We start from the raw sequence: 18,699 nt of genomic DNA on the forward strand, positions 1-18,699 counted from the left end.
CTTCTCCCTCTGACCCTTCCCCCTCTCATGCTCTCTATATCATTCTCTCTCAAATAAATAAATAAAATCTTTAAAAAAAAAATAAAAAAAAAATAAAAATCCTCTAGATAAAAAGAATAGACCTAATGTTTAACAGGTTACTCTAGAATGACAGTGGACTATATAAATGTTCCTTGGTATGACTATGGTTTTAGCCTAATTGACCTCATACTGAGAGTATGATTGTATAGCAGAAGATCAACAGAATGAGAATGAATACCCCAAAATATCTGCATAAATGCCAATATATTATTTATATTGTTTTTGTGTCTTATTTTTTTTTCTGTAACACCCCACCTCATAGTCTATATAAAATCTAAATATGTAATATGACTTGCCTGGTTCAGAAAATAATGTTTACTCATAATATCCCATTAAAAACTATAAGTTGAACACAATTTCAACTATCTGTGGTTGCTATATTATGTTTTTGGAGGGACATAATACAGGGTAATTTCTATAAAGAGAAGGGAGAAAAAATATACAGTGTCAGAAATTTATATCACACAGTACTTGAGCTGGATATTTAAGAGAGAATGTATACATAAAAATAATTTTAATAATTTTTATGGCTATCTGCAAATTAGTCACTGGGATTACTTTTACTCATAGTAGTCATGAAATCATTGTTTTCTAGGCATGCTTTTAAAATTTGAAGTCTTAGAGTCATTTAAGGTTACAAAGATATACTTCCCCTCTCCCCCCCCCAAAAAAGCCTTTATATAGCTGATTTCTGTATTTTGTTTTCAAATTAGTGGCTTGGAAAAATCACTGATTAACTTATATCTTATTTAATCTTGTAGCTAATTCTTATTGTAAAATATTTTGTCAATTGATTGCTGAGCAAATTCTAGTGTTAAATGTCAGTTTTGTCAGAGAAAGTACAGCAGAGGACCTCTATGGAGTGGTATAAATCTCTGAAAGGTAATGGAGGATAAGAAAATTCTCTTCCCTTTCTCCTCCTCTCTGGAATGGCCAAAGAAGCCAGTGTTCTTCTCTACAAGGTATGTTCTTTTATTTGGCTGAACTGACCTCGAAGACTAGCTTTTATTACATTTAATCTTTGAAATGGAATGTGGAGGAGTTTAAAAGTCTCAAAATGTAGAGAAATAAAGTAGTAGTCCATTGAAAAGATATTTTAAAATTATGGTAAAAATCATAATGCATTTGAGTTATTATACAAGGGTAAGTGATTTTTAAATGAAAATATTGAGCATGGTTAGAAAATTAATTTTGAGGGGCGCCTTGGTGGCTCAGTTGTTAAGCATCTGCCTTCGGCTCAGGTCATGATCCCAGGGTCCTGGGATCGAGGCCCGCATCGGGCTCCTTGCTCTGCAGGAAGCCTGCTTCTCCCTCTCCCACTCCCCCTGCTTGCATTCCCTCTCTCGCTGTGTCTCTCGCTGTCAAATAAATAAATAAATAAATCTTTTAAAAAAAAAAAGAAAATTAATTTTGAGACACCCTAAAATTAATTATTAATATTGGTATTTTATTTTAAGAGAGCAATATAGGACTTAGAGCTTTATTTTCATTTATAGAATTAAGGTATAATTTACATTAGAGTAAAACTCATTCTTCGGATCTTTGTGGTGATGGAATTATTCTTTATCTTGACAATATCCTTGTCAATATTGTGGTTGTGATATTGTAATATAGTTTTGTAAGATGTTACCATGGGGGAAACTGGGTAAAGGGCAAATAGGATCTCTTGTAGTATTTCACATAACTGCATGTGAATTTGCAGTTGTCTCAAAATATAAGGTTTAATTTTTAAAAATCACTTTTTCATCTATAGTTCTACAAACTTTGACAAATACGTTTAGTTTTATTCCCACCACCAACATAAATATATAAAACAATTCTATCACCCTCCACAATTTCCCCGTAAGTTAATCCTCCTTTTTACCCTTGACAAGTATCAATCTAATTTCTGTCCCTAAGGTTTTGTCTTTTCCATGATTTAATGTAAAACAGAGGCATACAGCAAATAGCCTTTTGAGTCTGGCTTTATTTACTTAATACAGTGCATTTGAGATTAATCTATATTGTGTGTATCAATTTATTTTTTTATTGCTGAATAGTATTCCATTTTATGATGATGCCATGGTTTGTCTAATCCCCAATTAAGGGGTATTTGGCTTGTTTCCAGTTTTTGGCAGTGATGAATAAAGCCACTGTAAATATTCATGTGCAGGTTTTATGTGAACATAAATTTTTATTTCACTTGAGTAAATACTGAAGGAGAGGGATTGCTTGGTCTTATGGTAAGTGTATTTTTAACTCAGTGAGAAACCTCCAAACTGTTATCCAAGTGGTTGCACCATTTTGCATACCCATCAGCAACATATGAGAGCTCTAGTTGCTCTGCATCCTTGTCATTACTTGGTATTGTCAGTATTTTTATTTTAGCTCTACTAATAGGCATGTAGTAGTATTCATTAGGATTTTAATTTGAATTCCCCTAATAACTGGCAGTGAGCATCTTTTCGTGTATTTATTTCTTTGGAGAAGTATCTGTTCACATCTTTTAGCCATTTAAAAAATGTGGATTGTTTGTTTTATTATTGAATTTCAAGGGGTTATTTTGAGTTTTTAAAATATATTCTGAATACAAGAGCTTTATCAGATATGCAGTCTGCAAATATTTTCTCCAGTCTGTAGCTTCTTTTTTTTCTTCTCTGAACAGTATCTTTTGAAGAGTTTTGATTTTGACAAAGTCCAGTTATCAACTTTTTTCTTTTATGAATTTTACTTTTGATGTTGTATCTCAGAAATCCTTGCCTAATTCAAGATCAAAAAGATTTTCTCCTTTTATTCTTTTGACAATTTTACAGTTCTAGGTTTTACATTTAGTTCTAAGGTTCATTTTTAGTTAATGTTTCTTTATGTTATGAGGATGTTTTTGTATATTAATATCCCATTGTTCTGGCACCATTTGTTGAAAAGAACTTAACTTTCTTCGTGGAATTGCTTTTACACCTTTATCAGAAATCAATTAACAATATATAGCCAGTTCTAATGCAGCACATATGATCTTAAAAAAAAAATCACTCCACTATGAATAATTACATAATAAAAAGCACAGGGCTTAATGGGGAACATGGGGTTAGGGACTTAACACTCAAATACATAACCAGACACACAAAAGAAAGATAGGAAGTTGATAAAAATGACAGCATTGTTTTACACATTCTAAATGTTTAAGAATGTATAAATACTACAATAAGTAGGAACCTTAGTTTGAAAAAAATACTGAAATTTGCTTGTAGAATTGTTGTCAGAAAGGTTACAGTTTGTTAGTTATTGTGAAGTAGTAGAAAATAGATTATCTGGAATTGGGAGTAACACTACAGGTGGACAGGAGTGGCTCATAATACACATGGTGAGCTGAAATAGCTGGCAGATGTTTGGGGTATGTGCATGTATCTATTTCTACCTGGCTTGCTTCAGCTAGGTACAGTTTTATAGTGTCTCATCTAGTGTTTTCTTATAGACAAAATTACACATAAACCACACATAAGCCAACCCCATTTGAAATTTGTGTTGTGATCAAATTGTTTCCTGATGTATCAATCACAGTGGAACGAATTTGCATTTTCAAAACAAGCATTATAGTAGAACTATATGTGTTAGTCTATTCTTGGACACTGTCCTTTTGCATTGATATATATCAATATGTATATCAATATATATTGTCCTATATATGACATATATATGTCTAGCCTTTCTCCAATGCCACACTTTCTTGATTACTGTAGCTTTATGGTAAGTATTAAAGTGAGGTAATGTAAGTCCTTCAAAGTTTTTATTTCTTCAAAATTATTTAGGCTATTGTATTTTGTATAGTCTTTTTATATAAATTTTAACTTTAGCTTTTTGATTTTTACAAAAGAAATCTTGCTGGGATTATTATTGAAGTTTCACTGACTCTGTAGATCAGTTTTTAGGAGAATTGATATCTTTAACAACACTGAATCTTCCAAACCATGCATACAATGTGTCTCTCCATTTATTTAGATCTACTTTGATTTCTTTCATCAGTGTTTTTAGTTCTCAGCATACAGGTCTTTCATACACTTTGTATATTTTTACCTGTGGATTTCATTTGCGGTTTTTTTGGTGGTATTATAAATGGTACTTTTTAAATTTCAGCTTCCAATTTTTCATTGCTAGTACATAGGAATAAGATTGATTTTTATATATTAGTACCTTCAGCTCTTGAAAGCCTTAAACAAAAATGGAAGTTCACCAAAACCAAAGCACACTCTGCTTTTTTAGTGTTTTAAAAAGTGTAAGTTACTCCCTCCTTTTTGTCTTAGTCTGTTTTAAAACTTAGATCTCTATGACAGCTTTGATTTAATTGTTGACCTCTCAAAGTTGCTGAATGATATTCTAGTATAGACATGAAAACGTGTATTTTGATGATTAAATTTACTGAGCAATCTTTAAATGCTCTTAAAGAGTATCATTATGAAATACAGGTTGAAGTCCATTGTCTCGTAGGAGAGGTTTCTTAAGAGTAATTTTAGGCCATCCATGAATTGTTTTAAGGTCTAACACATAATTTTATTTCTTTTGGTATTTTCTATTTTCTGAATATCTTCAGATATATTTTTGTAACATATTGTTATTATAGATTTTGGACTCAGCAAGGAATCAGTAGATCAAGAAAAGAAGGCTTACTCATTTTGTGGTACAGTGGAGTATATGGCTCCTGAAGTAGTAAATAGGAGAGGCCATTCCCAGAGTGCTGATTGGTGGTCATATGGTGTACTTATGGTAAGTAGTGTTAATTTTTTAATTATACCAATATAAAATTAATATTATTTAGAATTTTAATTTAAATTTTGGAATGTATCAGGTGAGAACAGAGTTTTGATAATTCATGATTACTAAAAAACTTGTGACTGGCTAGCTGTTACACAGTAAGAATTAAGGTTTTGGTATTCTGATTTCTTTTAAAGTTCCTAGATGAAAAGGTAAATGGCAGCGTTCTTTTATAAGCTATTCAAATTTAAAACTTAGAAAAAGACTTTCCAGATTTTAGATTTCAGAATACTATGTTTAACTGTCATATGTTTTATTAATTAGGTATCCCAGACTTTAGCACTTCACCATAAACTGTCTTATTGTCAAATTGTTTCATGCATGTCCCTAGAAAGACTGTAAACTTCTTGAGAAGAGCAATCATGTTTCATACTACTTTTCATCTCCCATGGTACCTAGCATAGTGGGCATACAAACTGACTAATCTGGTATAAATTAAGAATAGAATTTGCAGTATTAAGTAGAGTGATAAATGAATAGCTATTGAATCAATTTGCTTGTATAATCCATCTTGCTGATAATCCATTTTGCCTATTTACTACTGAATGACATACTATATGACACATTAATGTATTAGTGCCTATTATAAACCTGGCATTTGGGGAGGGTAATGGGGTAGGAGTAAACTTGAAGTACGATATTTGACATTTTTCATCACCTAAGAAGGCATACAATCTGGTTGGGGAAACAATTGGAACAGCTAAATAAACGGCCTGACAGTATACCTTAGAAATTCAGGCAAGAAATCATATAAGTTGATTTAGGAAAAGTGGAGAAGGTAGAACTTAAATCCTGAAGCATGGATAAAATTTAAATAGTTCCAAGTCTCAGGAAGGATAGTATTGTGATCATATTAGCAAAGAACTGGAGAACCAATTAGAATATTAGAATAGTAGTGGAGAATGAGGGTGAAGGTGGAGGAAATGAGGCTATAAGCATATAAATGTATGCATGCAGTTCTCTGAGTAGTAGGAAACTTTTGTAGATTCTTTAACAAAATGGTACTTAGAGAAAAAAATGTATATTAGGAAGGAAGGAAGAAGTGGCTGATCTTAATACCTGATTTAACGTCACATATGAAGGAGAAGGAAAGGGTCAAAGATAAAGATAACTTTAAAATTTATGAACTTTAGGGAATTGAAAGAATGGAAGTTCAGTAGAAAAGAGATAGTTGGGAAGGGGAGCTGGTTTTGGAATGGAGAAATAATTTATTTATAACATGTTGCATAGGTTACTGTGGGTTTGTGGTTAACCCCTTGGTGGTAATAAAATAGGAGAAGGAAGTGGAGAGAAGGTCAGAATCATCTGGAGACTTTGAAAAAAAACAATGCTCAGTCAGCCAGTATACAGTTTAATTTAGGGGGGAGGTGTGATTCCAATATAATATCCCCCTTCTTTTTGTCATTCCCATTACCATCTCTACTCCTCCAGTCCCCAGTGGAGAACCATAACTTTAGGTTTGGAGTCAGGGGACTGGAACTTGAGAACAATGATCCCTATATACTATACTTTCTTTTTTCTTATTTCCCTTTCTGTGGCTCCTACCCCTACTTATTCAGTTTCCAGTTGAGAAACATTACTATAGATTTGGGAGGGAGAACTGGGACTTGAGAGAGATTGAGGCTTGAACAGATTTGAAAGTCATCAGTGTATAGGAAAGAATGGAATGGATAAGCTAAGGTTGTGAATTCAAATAAATGAGCAGAGGACTGAAGCGAAAGCCATTATTGAATCCAAGTTCAAGATTTAAATATTAGAGATATATGTTAACTTACTGAACATAATAATAAAAAATAATGAAAAAAGATTTAAATATTAGAGATACAAAGTTTTCTCTTCAGTGAACTATAATGATGTTAATTTTTAGATCTAGTCTTTTTTATACCATTATTTAATGTTCTAATTATCTACATTACAGTTAAATCTCTTAGGGAAACTGTTTTTTATGCCATGTACAACTGTCTCAAAAAATCTTTTTTAAGATATTGTTGTATGTGTGTAGCTTCTTGTTCTGTTTTGATTGCTTTTGGGGGGGGCAGTGAGGAGAATAAGAATAGTTAAATCTTTTTTTCTTTTTATTTCACTAATGACTAGTAATGTTGAACATCTTTTCATGAGCTTATCAGCCTTTTGTAGAAATTCTTTTTTTAAGTTTTATTTAAATTCCAGTTAGTTGTACAAAGCATGTATGAATTTGAAATGGTTCAGTGCTTATTTTTATTTTCCATTCATTGTTCAATGTTTGCTTTAAAAGCGTATTTTTGTTTTAAAAGAAAATGCTGTGTGTCTATTTTCAAATTGCTTTGGTTTGGGAAAGTAAGCAGATTAGACAATACTGAAAAAAATTGGTTGTTTCATTTCCTACGGTCACCTATCAGTTGGGCTATATGTAGTGGGGTACCAGAAGTATAGTTCCTTAATTGACTTAGTTTTCTGGTCCTATTTTGACCTATCATGTAGATTCTATGTGATTTGATGGTCATGTATTACTTGTCTCAATATTTTTCCTAAAGAATTTTATTGTATATTCTAAGTTCTGCTAAATTAATGTATTACTTTTTGTTTTAGTTTGAAATGCTTACTGGTACTCTGCCATTTCAAGGTAAAGACAGAAATGAGACCATGAATATGATATTAAAGTAAGTGTGAACATTATTTTTTTTCTTTTGGGAAAAATTCCTTGCTTTCAGTTTTGAGAATCTTGTTTTCAACTGACACAAAAGAACATTTTTTTCACACTGTCTTGTTTTCTTCTCCTACCATAAAAGGGACATTATTTGTCATTGTTAAAGCATTCTTTTAAATTCTTTTTAAGATTTGTCAACTTAAAGTATGGCTAGATTTAAGTGAAATTTTCTAAAATCTTATTTTTCAGAGCAAAACTTGGGATGCCTCAGTTTCTTAGTGCTGAGGCACAAAGTCTCCTAAGGATGTTATTCAAAAGGAATCCAGCAAATAGATTGGGTATTCTTTGTTGTCTTAGCTTTTATAACAATACAGTGCATGCTTTGGGAGGATAATTGTAACTTTGTTTTCTGGCTTAGTTCATTTACTGTTGCTATATATTTATACCTAGAAGTTTGCATTTTGTATGTACATAGATCCAGTAAACTCTGTTGTGTCCATAATTTAAGAATGGAGTGGTCTAGTTATTCAGAACTTCTGTTTAATACATATCATTATGTATATCGTGTGGAGTACCTCTTCTAAAATAATTCACAGAATTATCCCTTATATAGGTAATCCTTTTAGATATTTGAAGGTAATTATTCTGTCCCTTCCAGAAATCTTCAAGGTAAATATATCCATAGTCTCTCATTATTTGTCCACGTACTGGTAACCTTTCCCTGGATCCAGATGTGATCCTATCATTTTATTTGTGGACTTGTGTTAAAATTTCAATGTCACTTTATTCTGTTGCACTTTTTAATTTGGCATTGAGATACACGGTCATAAGTTTTATTGTGAAGGAAAGAAAATATGCTTCAATTTTAATTATATGTTAAATACTATTTTGATTTAACTTGGAAGGCATTTCAGTATTTCATGATACTTTATGTGCTTCAATGTGAACATCAGATATATTTTATCATATTAATTCAAAAAACACAGTAAAATATCAGATAAATCATAAAATTTTCACTGCAAGGAATCTATGAAATGTATATACTCTTGTACAGATAATAGCAGAGAAGCCAGGTAGAAAGCTTAAAAAAATTATACCAGTAAAAAATTATTTCTTTTTTTATAGGTTCAGAAGGAGTTGAGGAAATCAAAAGACATCTTTTTTTTGCAAATGTTGACTGGAATGTAAGTTCAGTAGAAACTTTGTTACTGAGTGACTTTAATATGAACTAACACTGAAGAATAAAATTGTTATATTTGGACTTTGTTGATAAAACTTAGTTTTTTTTTTTTTGGTATGAGATTTTTATTTAGAGATATAGATGTCATGACAATTACCTTGAACCAGTAGATGTGTGGATGATATTTAGTAAATTTTTGTTACTCATATGTTTTACCTATTAAGTGTAGTTACTATTCTCCCCTATTCTCAGTTGGGGAATGTGCAGGAGGGAGGGAAATGGATAAGGGGGTGAATGATAAGGCAAATTAAGATCTGTGGATCTATGTACATTTTTCTCCCTCCTTCACATTCCCCAACTGAGAATAGGAGAGAATAACCACACTTAACAGGTAGAAAGCTTCAGTACAGCAAAGGAAACAATCAGCAAAACTAAAAGGCAACCTAAGGAATGGGAGAAGATATTTGCAGATGACATATCTGATAAAGGGTTAGTATCCAAAATATATAAAGAACTTATAAAATTCAACACCCAAAAAATGAATAATCCAATTAAAAACTGGGCAGAAGACATGAATAGACATTTTTCCAAAGATATACAGATGACCAGCAGATACAGGAAAAGATGCTCAACATCACTCATCATCAGGGAAATACAAATCAAAACTACAATGAGATATCACTTTACATCAGGTAGAATGGCTAAAATTAACAACACAGGAGACAACAGGTGTTGGCAAGGATGCAGAGAAAAAGGAATCATCTTACACGGTTGGTAGGAATGCAAACTGGTGTAGCTACCCTGAAAACAGGATGGAGGTTCATCAAAAAGTTAAAAATAGAACTACCGAATGACCCAGCAATTGCCCTGTTAGGTATTTACCCAAAGGATACAAAAATACTAATTCAAAGGTATACATGCACCCCAATGTTTATAAGCAGCATTATCAACAATAGCCATTATAGAAACAGCCCAAATGTCCATCGACTGATGAATGGTGTGTGTGTGTGTGTGTGTGTGTGTGTGTGTGTATAATAGAATATTACTCAGCCATCAAAAAGAATGAAATCCTGGCATTTGCAATGACATCGATGGAACTAGAGTGTATTATGCTAAGTGAAAAAAGTCAGAGAAAGACAATTATCATATGATATCACTCATATGTGGAATTTAAGAAACAACACAAATGAACATGGGGAAAAAAAGAGAAGCAAACCAAGAAACAGACACTTAACTTTAGAGAACAAACTGAAGATTGCTGGAGGGGAGGTGGGTAGGTGGGGAATGGGTTAAACAGGTGATGGGATTAAGGAGAGCACTTGTTATGATGAAGATCAGGTGTCATATGTAAGTTTTGAATCACTAAATTCTACACCTAAAACCAATATTGCATTGTATGTTATCTAGCTGGAGTTTAAATTAAAAGTTGGAAAAAATGATTTTTTATAATTGTACAACTGCACAACATAAGCCATTAGTATTAATACCCTGAAAGGCCACTCGGCATGCTACATGGGAGTCTGTCCTGTGTCGTATGTGTGTGCATCCCTTTCTTGGTGTCCTTATATCCCCTTGTCATTTTTTTTCCTAATGCTTGTCTACTCTTCCTTTCTTCTTAACTAGACAACCACAATTCCTTTTTTACATCATTCTTATATCTAAACAGTTTATGTTCATTGCTATTAATTTAAATAAAAGAATATATTGTTTACATATTTAAATAAATGAAAATCAAAGTAATTATTAATTTTCCTCCACTATAGGACTGTGACCTTTTAAAAAAGCAGATTTTTTTTTTTTTTTAAGATTTTATTTATTTATTTGACAGAGAGAGAGAGAGCGAGAGCAGGAACACAAGCAGGGGGAGTGGGAGAGGGAGAAGCAGGCCTCCTGCCGAGCAGGGAGCCCGATGTGGGACTCGATCCCAGGACCCTGGGATCATGACCTGAGCCGAAGGCAGACGCTTAACGACTGAGCCACCCAGGCACCCTAAAAAAGCAGATTTTTAAAAGAGGGTAATTTTCATATATTTTAAGATGTTTTAAAGGTCTTTCAAAAACAAAATTTTAGGAAGTTAAATTGTTAGACAAGATTATATTTTTAAATTATTTAATAATAGCTCTAAACAGGGACGCCTGGGTGGCTCAGTCGGTTAAGCGTCTGCCTTCAGCTCAGGTCATGATCCCAGGGTCCTGGGATCGAGTCCCGCATCGGGCTCCCTGCTCCGCGGGGAGCCTGCTTCTCCCTCTGCCTCTGCCTCTCTTTCTCTATCTCTCATGAATAAATAAAATCTTTAAAAAAAAATAATAATAGCTCTAAACAGTGTATTTAAGACATATTTTTATGTAACAACAAAATATTTTAGGTGAAATATATACTTCTTGAAGATAATCTATTAGTTTTGAAATTCTTGAATGTTATTGGTTACTTCTGTATGGTCACATTGTGATATATTCTACATGGTTATTTTACAAGTGAGAATTAAAGTCAGTTTTTGATATCCAAAATTGAACATCATTCTTTGTGTATGCAACTTTTGGCATCACTGTTGTGTTTCCTGGTCTCATTTGACTGTGATTATCTCTCAAATTTTTAGAATTTGGTTAACAGGTATACGAAGCCTGTTAAAATTTTATTTATTAAATCGTGAGTCTTCTATTAAGGACTATTAATATTATATTCTGCTTTCCCTTAGAAAATATAGTAATTTTAAAGTGTTAATATGATTTTGTGTTATCCTGTTTTTTCTTCTAGAAATTATATAGAAGAGAAGTTCAACCTCCTTTCAAACCTGCTTCTGGAAAACCGGATGATACTTTTTGTTTTGATCCTGAATTTACTGCAAAAACACCTAAAGGTAATGCATGTTTATATGTAATATCAGGGCTTTCATTCGATTAGATTGTTAAAAATAAACTAGCTTCTTAGATAAAAACTAAATGAATTTTAAGTTTGCAGAGGGTTTGTTTGGCTTATATGAAAGTGTGGATCTTATATACGACATTGCATGGGCATCTTTCAGACAGAGGATTTAAATAGGAAATATTTATCAGGGAAGCAAGGGTTAAAGCAAAGGGTAAAATTTTTTCATTCTTGTTTTAAAAGTCCTTTGACATGCTAATGAATTATAGGGTAAGGAGTAGGAGGTAAGACAAGATATATCACTGACTCTTAAAGTTTATAATTTAATGAGGTCTACATAGAGTAGCATCTGTTTCATACATTCATTCAACAAATATTGAATACCAACAAATATTGAAGGTATTAAGCACTGAAGATGCAGCAGTGAACAGAACAGGCAAAAATTACAATCCATGGGGCTTGCATAGTAGCTAAATGGGGAGACAGATAATATGCAGTAAATCAAAAACATACAGTGTCTGATGGAAACATTTAATGGTTTCTTTTATATTTAAAGAAATGCTAACATTTCATATCATAGAATTCTGTGTAGTTCTAATTAAATATAATTATTTGGACATTAGATTCTCCTGGTTTGCCAGCTAGTGCTAATGCTCATCAACTCTTCAAAGGATTCAGCTTTGTTGCAACTTCTATTGCAGAAGAATATAAAATCACTCCTGTTACAAGTGCAAACGTGTTACCAATTGTTCAGGTAAATTCCACTTAATCAGATTATTCAGTGTAGGGGTAACTATTTCTTTCAGTTTTTGCTAATGGATTTACAATAATTTTAAGTGATTTATTTATTTTTATTATGTTCAGTTAGCCAGCATATAGTACATCTTAAGTTTTTGTTGTAGTGTTCAACGATTCATTAGTTGCGTATAACACCCAGTGCTCATCCCAAAAAAATGTCCAAAATCACTAACCATCAGGGAAGTACAAATCGAAACCACAATGAGATACCATCTTACACCAGTTAGAATGGCCAAAATTAACAAGACAGGAAGCAACAAGTGTTGGCAGGTTGTGGAGAAAGGGGAACCCTCTTAACACTGTTGGTGGGAATGCAAGCTGGTACAGCCACTCTGGAAAACAGTGTAAGGGTTCCTCAAGACATTAAACATTTTAAGTGATTTTTAACTTCTTAATTTATCTCTGTGTATAATATGACTTAAAGATGTCTCCATATGTTTTGGAAAAATACAGATAGTAGTAACCTTTAATTATATTTATGTAATCTTTTCTGACAAGAAAAATGTAATGGCAGTGTATAAACTAGTTGGTTTATTGTATTGGCTTTGGGGATCTAGGAAACCTAAAATTTAGGATTAACAAAGAATCTCCTTAAACCATTTATAAATACTGATAAAACTTCTCTATAATGAATTTTTAAAAAGATTTCATATTAATGAATATTTAGAAGAAAAGATAAAATTTGTGAAAATATTTCATTCTCTTTAATATTTTACTTTAAAAAAACAGATAAATGGAAATGCTACACAATTTGCTGAAGTATATGAATTAAAAGAGGATATTGGTGTTGGCTCCTATTCTGTTTGCAAGCGATGCATTCATACAGCTACCAACATGGAATTTGCAGTGAAGGTATTATCTCTGAGCCTAACTTGTTTGTTTTATTTATTTATATATATATATATATATGTATATTTATATATATATATGTATATGTATATATATATGTAAGTTAAATTACAGGGTAACTTACAGACATTTTTCAGTGGAGCAAGTGGAGATAGCAAAGATAAGATGATAAGGGAAGTTTTTTTTTCAAGTTTTTAAATTATAGTTAGTTAACATACATGGTAAAATTAGTTTCAGGTGTAGAATTTAGTGATTCATCACTTACATATAATACCCAGTACTCATCATAGATGGGCGAAAAGTCTTAAGAAAATATTTTCATTTGAATTTCTTTCTAAGACTTTATTTTGGAGGAATGGTATATTTCATGAATGTCTTGTTTTAAATAGTTTTATTTTAATATAGTATGGTAAGATTGTGCAATTGTGACAATTACTGTTACATTTGGATCACATTATCAGTTGATATAGTTTCAGTTAAGTGGAATATAATGTTAAAGAAAAGTGTTCTGTTTTTTTTATTGTTAAGTTTCAGTTATAGGAAATTTTTAAATGTTAAAATAATGTGAAACAAGCATCACTCTTAAGTGTTTGCTTAAAATATAACCAAATGGAAAATATTTCATTCATTTTTAGACAAAGAAAATAATTTAGTTTTCTCTGAAATTTTTCTTGACTTATTTCTTAGATCATTGACAAAAGTAAGAGAGACCCCTCAGAAGAAATTGAAATTTTGATGCGCTATGGACAACACCCCAACGTTATTACTTTAAAGGATGTAGGTATTCAAAATCTGTGTATCAGCTAAGCTAATGAAGTTATGACTTGACACTTTATTTTCTTTTTGAAACTTTTCATGTTTATGGTATATTCTACTTTTAAGCCACAAAATCTCAAAAATCTTAAATTTGCCACTTCAGTTTTTTTTTCCCCTGTGATTCTGTACTCCTACCCTTATACAACATCAAAAAGGAACTATGATGGTTGGTAAATGACAGTGTCCTGATGGCTTGAATATATTCTGACTGGTCACTAATCAACATTATAACCAGCACCATTTATTATCCTGTAGTACTATAAATATAGAAGATATAGGAGATTTGGAATCTGCCAAATTCTAAAATATTTTACTTTTTTGATTATATAGCAAATGGCTATAGCATTATGGATTGTTCCTTGAGTGAAATAGTATTATGCATTTTGATTTGTAATCTTTAAGCAGTATTTTGTTATATATATATGTGTGTATATACATACATACATACACACACACACACACACACACACATGCACATCTGTGTATACAAACATCTCACATGCCCTGAAAGGGTACACATATTTTTCTTATTTATTCTCCTTAATATAGTATTTGAATTCAATGAAATATTTAAGACACCATATCAGATAATGGACTGTGAGGACTATATTTAAAAATAATGTATTTACTGCCAGAAGGAAGCTTATTATTAGTAGGCAAGAGAAGTGGCTATAATATAGCCAAAAATGAGATAGATGCTATTTGAGAGACACAGAGTTCTATTGTTCCATTTATATAATTTGATGAAGTATAATGTACAACTTCAAAAGTTAATGCAATTATATGTTTAACATGGTCTCAAGACTGTATAGGAGGTTGTTTAGCCATTTTAATCTTCTCTGTAGCCTGTACTATATTAACAGCAAGGGGTTAATGTCCTTTTTTAACAATAGAGGTTCACTAGAAAAGGAAAGTAAATATAATTTCAAAATTTCAGAATTATAATTATAAATAATAATATTAAAAAAATTTTTTTTTTTAGGTTTATGATGATGGTAGATATGTTTACCTTGTTACGGATTTGATGAAAGGAGGAGAACTACTTGACCGTATTCTCAAAAAAAAATGTTTCTCAGAACGGGAAGCTAGTGATGTACTGATTGTAATAACTAAGACAGTTGACTATCTTCATTGTCAAGGAGTAAGTTGTAGTTATATTCTCCCCTTCAATTTTGGGACTTATATATCTTCATAAAATTATATCTAGGAGATGCCACTCAAAATGAATTTTCCTGTAACATATATTTCTATAGAGAATATCCTAATAAAATTCATAATGTAGTGAAAGTTAGAGATTTAGGAAATTGGGTAATACTTTAATTCTCTTCACTCTGCCTGTTGCCCTGATTTAAGAGCATATTAGTTTTAAAATGGTTTGAATTATATAAATATATCTAACCTTGACTTTGAAATTATTAAACCTAATCAAACTTAAAAGTCAGACAAGGACATGTTGTAAGTATTTTTCAAATTATGCTGTATCTAACATATAAAGTTCTGGCAGTAAAAGGACTGTATATCTTTTTCAGGGGGTATAGTTGACACACAATGTTACATTAGTTTCAAGTGTACAGCATAGTGATTCAACAATTGTATACATTATGCTGTACTCACTACAACAGATGTAGCCACCATCTGTCACCATACAATGCTATTACATTACCAGTGACTATATTCCCTATGCCATACTTTTTATTCCCATAACTTACTCATTCCATACCTGGAAGCCTGTGTCTCCCACTCCCCTTCACCCATTTTGCCCATACCTCCACCCACTCTCCTCTGGAAACCATCATTTTGTCTCTGTATTTTTAGGTCTGATTCTGCTTTTTGTTTATTTGTTATTCATTTGTTTTTCAGATTTCACTTGAAAGTAAAATTATATGGTATTTCTCTTTCCCAGTCTGACTTATTTCACTTAGCATAATACCCTCTAGGTCCATCCATGTTGAAAATGGCAAGATCTCATTTTTTTATGGCTGTGCTAATATCCCATTACACACACACACACACACACACACACACACACCCACACACACCCTATCTTTTTTATCCATTCATCTATGGATGGACACTTAGGTTACTTCCATATCTTGGCTATTGTAAATACTGCTGCAATAAACATAGGGGTGCCTATATCTTTTTCAATAGTGTTTTTGTTTTCTTTGGGCAAATACCCAGTAGTGAAATTATTAGATAATGTGGTATTTCTATTTTTAATTTTTTGAGGAACCTCTATACTGTTTTCCACAATGGCTATTATCAGTTTACATTCCCATCAACAGTGTTCTAGGGTTCCTTTTTTCCACATCCTTGATAATACTTGTTATTTCTTGTCTTTTTGATTCTAACCATTCTGATAGTTGTAAGGTGATACCTCATTGTGCTGATTTGCATTTTCCTGATGATGAGTGATACTGAGCATCTTTACATGTGGCTGTTGGCCATCTGTACGTCTTCTTTGGAAAAATGTCCAGAGGACTATATATCTTGACCGTTGCCAACCCTTCCTACAAATACAGTAACAAATTTGGATTCTAAGCATTTGAAATACTAATGTATTAAAATTTATGGTGGAGGAACAGGTCTGTTATTTTGCTTCCTATGTCTTCATAAAGAAAGCAAATGAGGGCGCCTGGGTGGCTCAGTTGGTTAAGCGACTGCCTTCGGCTCAGGTCATGATCCTGGAGTCCCTGGATTGAGTCCCGCATCGGGCTCCCTGCTCGGCAGGGAGTCTGCTTCTCCCTCCGGCCCTCCCCCCTCTCATGTGCTCTCTCTCATTCTCTCTCTCTCAAATAAATAAATAAAATCTTTAAAAAAAAAAAGATTAGAAAGCAAATGAATTGAGTTATGAAAAAGGTCAATTTTTATTATATACAGCTATACAAGTAAACAAAGTCACAAATAATTTAAAATTTTAAGTTTGAATCAATTGTAATAGTACATATGTACTCACTTAAGTATAAAAAATTTAAAAATGAACAATTCAGAATTGACATAGTGAAAGTTCTATAGGGACCCTTCTTATAATTCAGAAAAATAAGCCAGTACTTAGTGTGTGTTTTAAGAGAGTATATTTTAAATATTTTGAAATATACACTGTATAGTGCTAAAGGAATAATTCTGTTATAATTTAATTCCTTGATAGTCTTCATCAACACTCTCTAAAATAAAGGGTGATCAGGGTTTTTGAGAAAAGTAAAATAACTATTTTTTATTATTTTAGAAACCTTCAGATTCTTACATCAATTAAATAAATCAATAATAGATATATATTGAGCATTTCTACATGCCAGGCATTGTAAAAGGTGATGCAGATTCAAGCATGAGTAAGACTTGGTCCTTGTCTTTGAAAAACTTTTAGTGTAGTAAAATGCTGATTAAAAATAGGACTAGAATAAATGAAGTGGATAATATTAGTAGGAAAATCATCACATAGAGAATTTCAGAATATTTTCCATTTCTAGCATTTCATTTGGTTCTCATTGTTTCTGTTTTTCTTCTGAGAATTTCATGCATTGAAAACATGTTTTTGTTTTACTTCATTGATATAGTTATAATAGCCACTTTATTTTTAATATTTCTTTTATCTTTGTTTTGTGAATTTTGAATAAATACATTTTTATTGAGATATAATTGGCATATAACATTATGTACATTTAAGTTGTACAACATGTTGATTTGATACATTTATGTGCTGCAATGTGATTACCACCATGGAATTAGTTAATACCTTCATCATGTCACATGTAATAATAGCCACTTTAAAATCTTGTCTGTTAGGTCCAATGTGGTTCATCTTGGAGTTGGAATTGATAGATTTTCTCTTTTCTTGAAACTGTGTTCCATTTTCTTGGTTCCTTGTATATCAGATAATTTTGGATTATATACTGCACATTTGAATATTAAGTAGATTTTTTGTATTGTTAGTTTTTTATTCAATGATTATTATTGTTTTGTTTTGGTGGATAATTTTCTTGGCACTGAAAACTCTGCATTTTGGGCAGCAGCTCTGGTCTCTGTATCTTTTATCTTTGTATGAATTACATTGAGCCTCTTACACACTTTTGATTCAGGGGTCAGTTTTGGCTCTTTTCCTTACAGAATTCCTCCTGAGTATTCAGTTTCCTAGCATCTCTTTTCTGTTCCTCCCAGCCAGAAAGTCTGTGGGCTTTTCCACATGTGTTTTCACCATCACTGTGTGACAGGAACTGCACTTAACCCTAAGCTAAAAACCACAGATATGGGAACCTTGCTTATAGCTCCCTATATTTCCTCCTTCGACAAAGTGTATACTTCCCTCAGAGTCTGTCTGCTTCTGTTCATTCTCCAGTACCTTCAGGTAGTTGATATTTTAATTATGTTCAAGTTTTAGAGCTGTTTACTGTGGAGAAGAGAGTGTTAAGTAGGGTCTTAGTCCATTATTTCCAGAAGTGGAACTGAGACTTGAATTTTGATATTTTGAGATTGGAAATGATTAACAAAACTTATGGCTTGAATAGAAGCTGGAACATTTATTGGACAGAGATCATTTCTTCTGTATACTTCAGGCTGTCAAGGCTATCAAGGTTGGAGAAAGTGTCATTTTCAAAATTTTATGATTTAGAAAGTTCCTTCTCCTGGAAATAGTTGATAGTAAAGTGTTTTATTTCATAGATGTTTAGTTCACTATAGAAATGTAATTTTTTTTCTTTTATGTTCA

At 32.1% G+C, this 18,699-nt stretch overlaps 1 protein-coding gene across 1 annotated transcript in view; it reads left to right on the forward strand.

Annotated features, from left to right (window-relative positions):
• The window catches only part of RPS6KA6 (ribosomal protein S6 kinase A6), a 196,819-nt gene that overhangs the window by 129,293 nt on the left and 48,827 nt on the right, over nt 1-18,699 (forward strand). Inside the window, exons 9-17 of the mRNA XM_021690974.1 lie at nt 4,676-4,818; nt 7,435-7,505; nt 7,742-7,830; nt 8,618-8,676; nt 11,427-11,529; nt 12,158-12,288; nt 13,062-13,184; nt 13,869-13,958; nt 14,980-15,138. Of these exons, the coding sequence (XP_021546649.1) occupies nt 4,676-4,818; nt 7,435-7,505; nt 7,742-7,830; nt 8,618-8,676; nt 11,427-11,529; nt 12,158-12,288; nt 13,062-13,184; nt 13,869-13,958; nt 14,980-15,138 (968 nt within the window). The remainder of the gene's footprint in view (nt 1-4,675; nt 4,819-7,434; nt 7,506-7,741; nt 7,831-8,617; nt 8,677-11,426; nt 11,530-12,157; nt 12,289-13,061; nt 13,185-13,868; nt 13,959-14,979; nt 15,139-18,699) is intronic.

Source organism: Neomonachus schauinslandi, chromosome X, assembly GCF_002201575.2.
Source record: "Neomonachus schauinslandi chromosome X, ASM220157v2, whole genome shotgun sequence".
Taxonomy (NCBI): domain Eukaryota; kingdom Metazoa; phylum Chordata; class Mammalia; order Carnivora; family Phocidae; genus Neomonachus; species Neomonachus schauinslandi.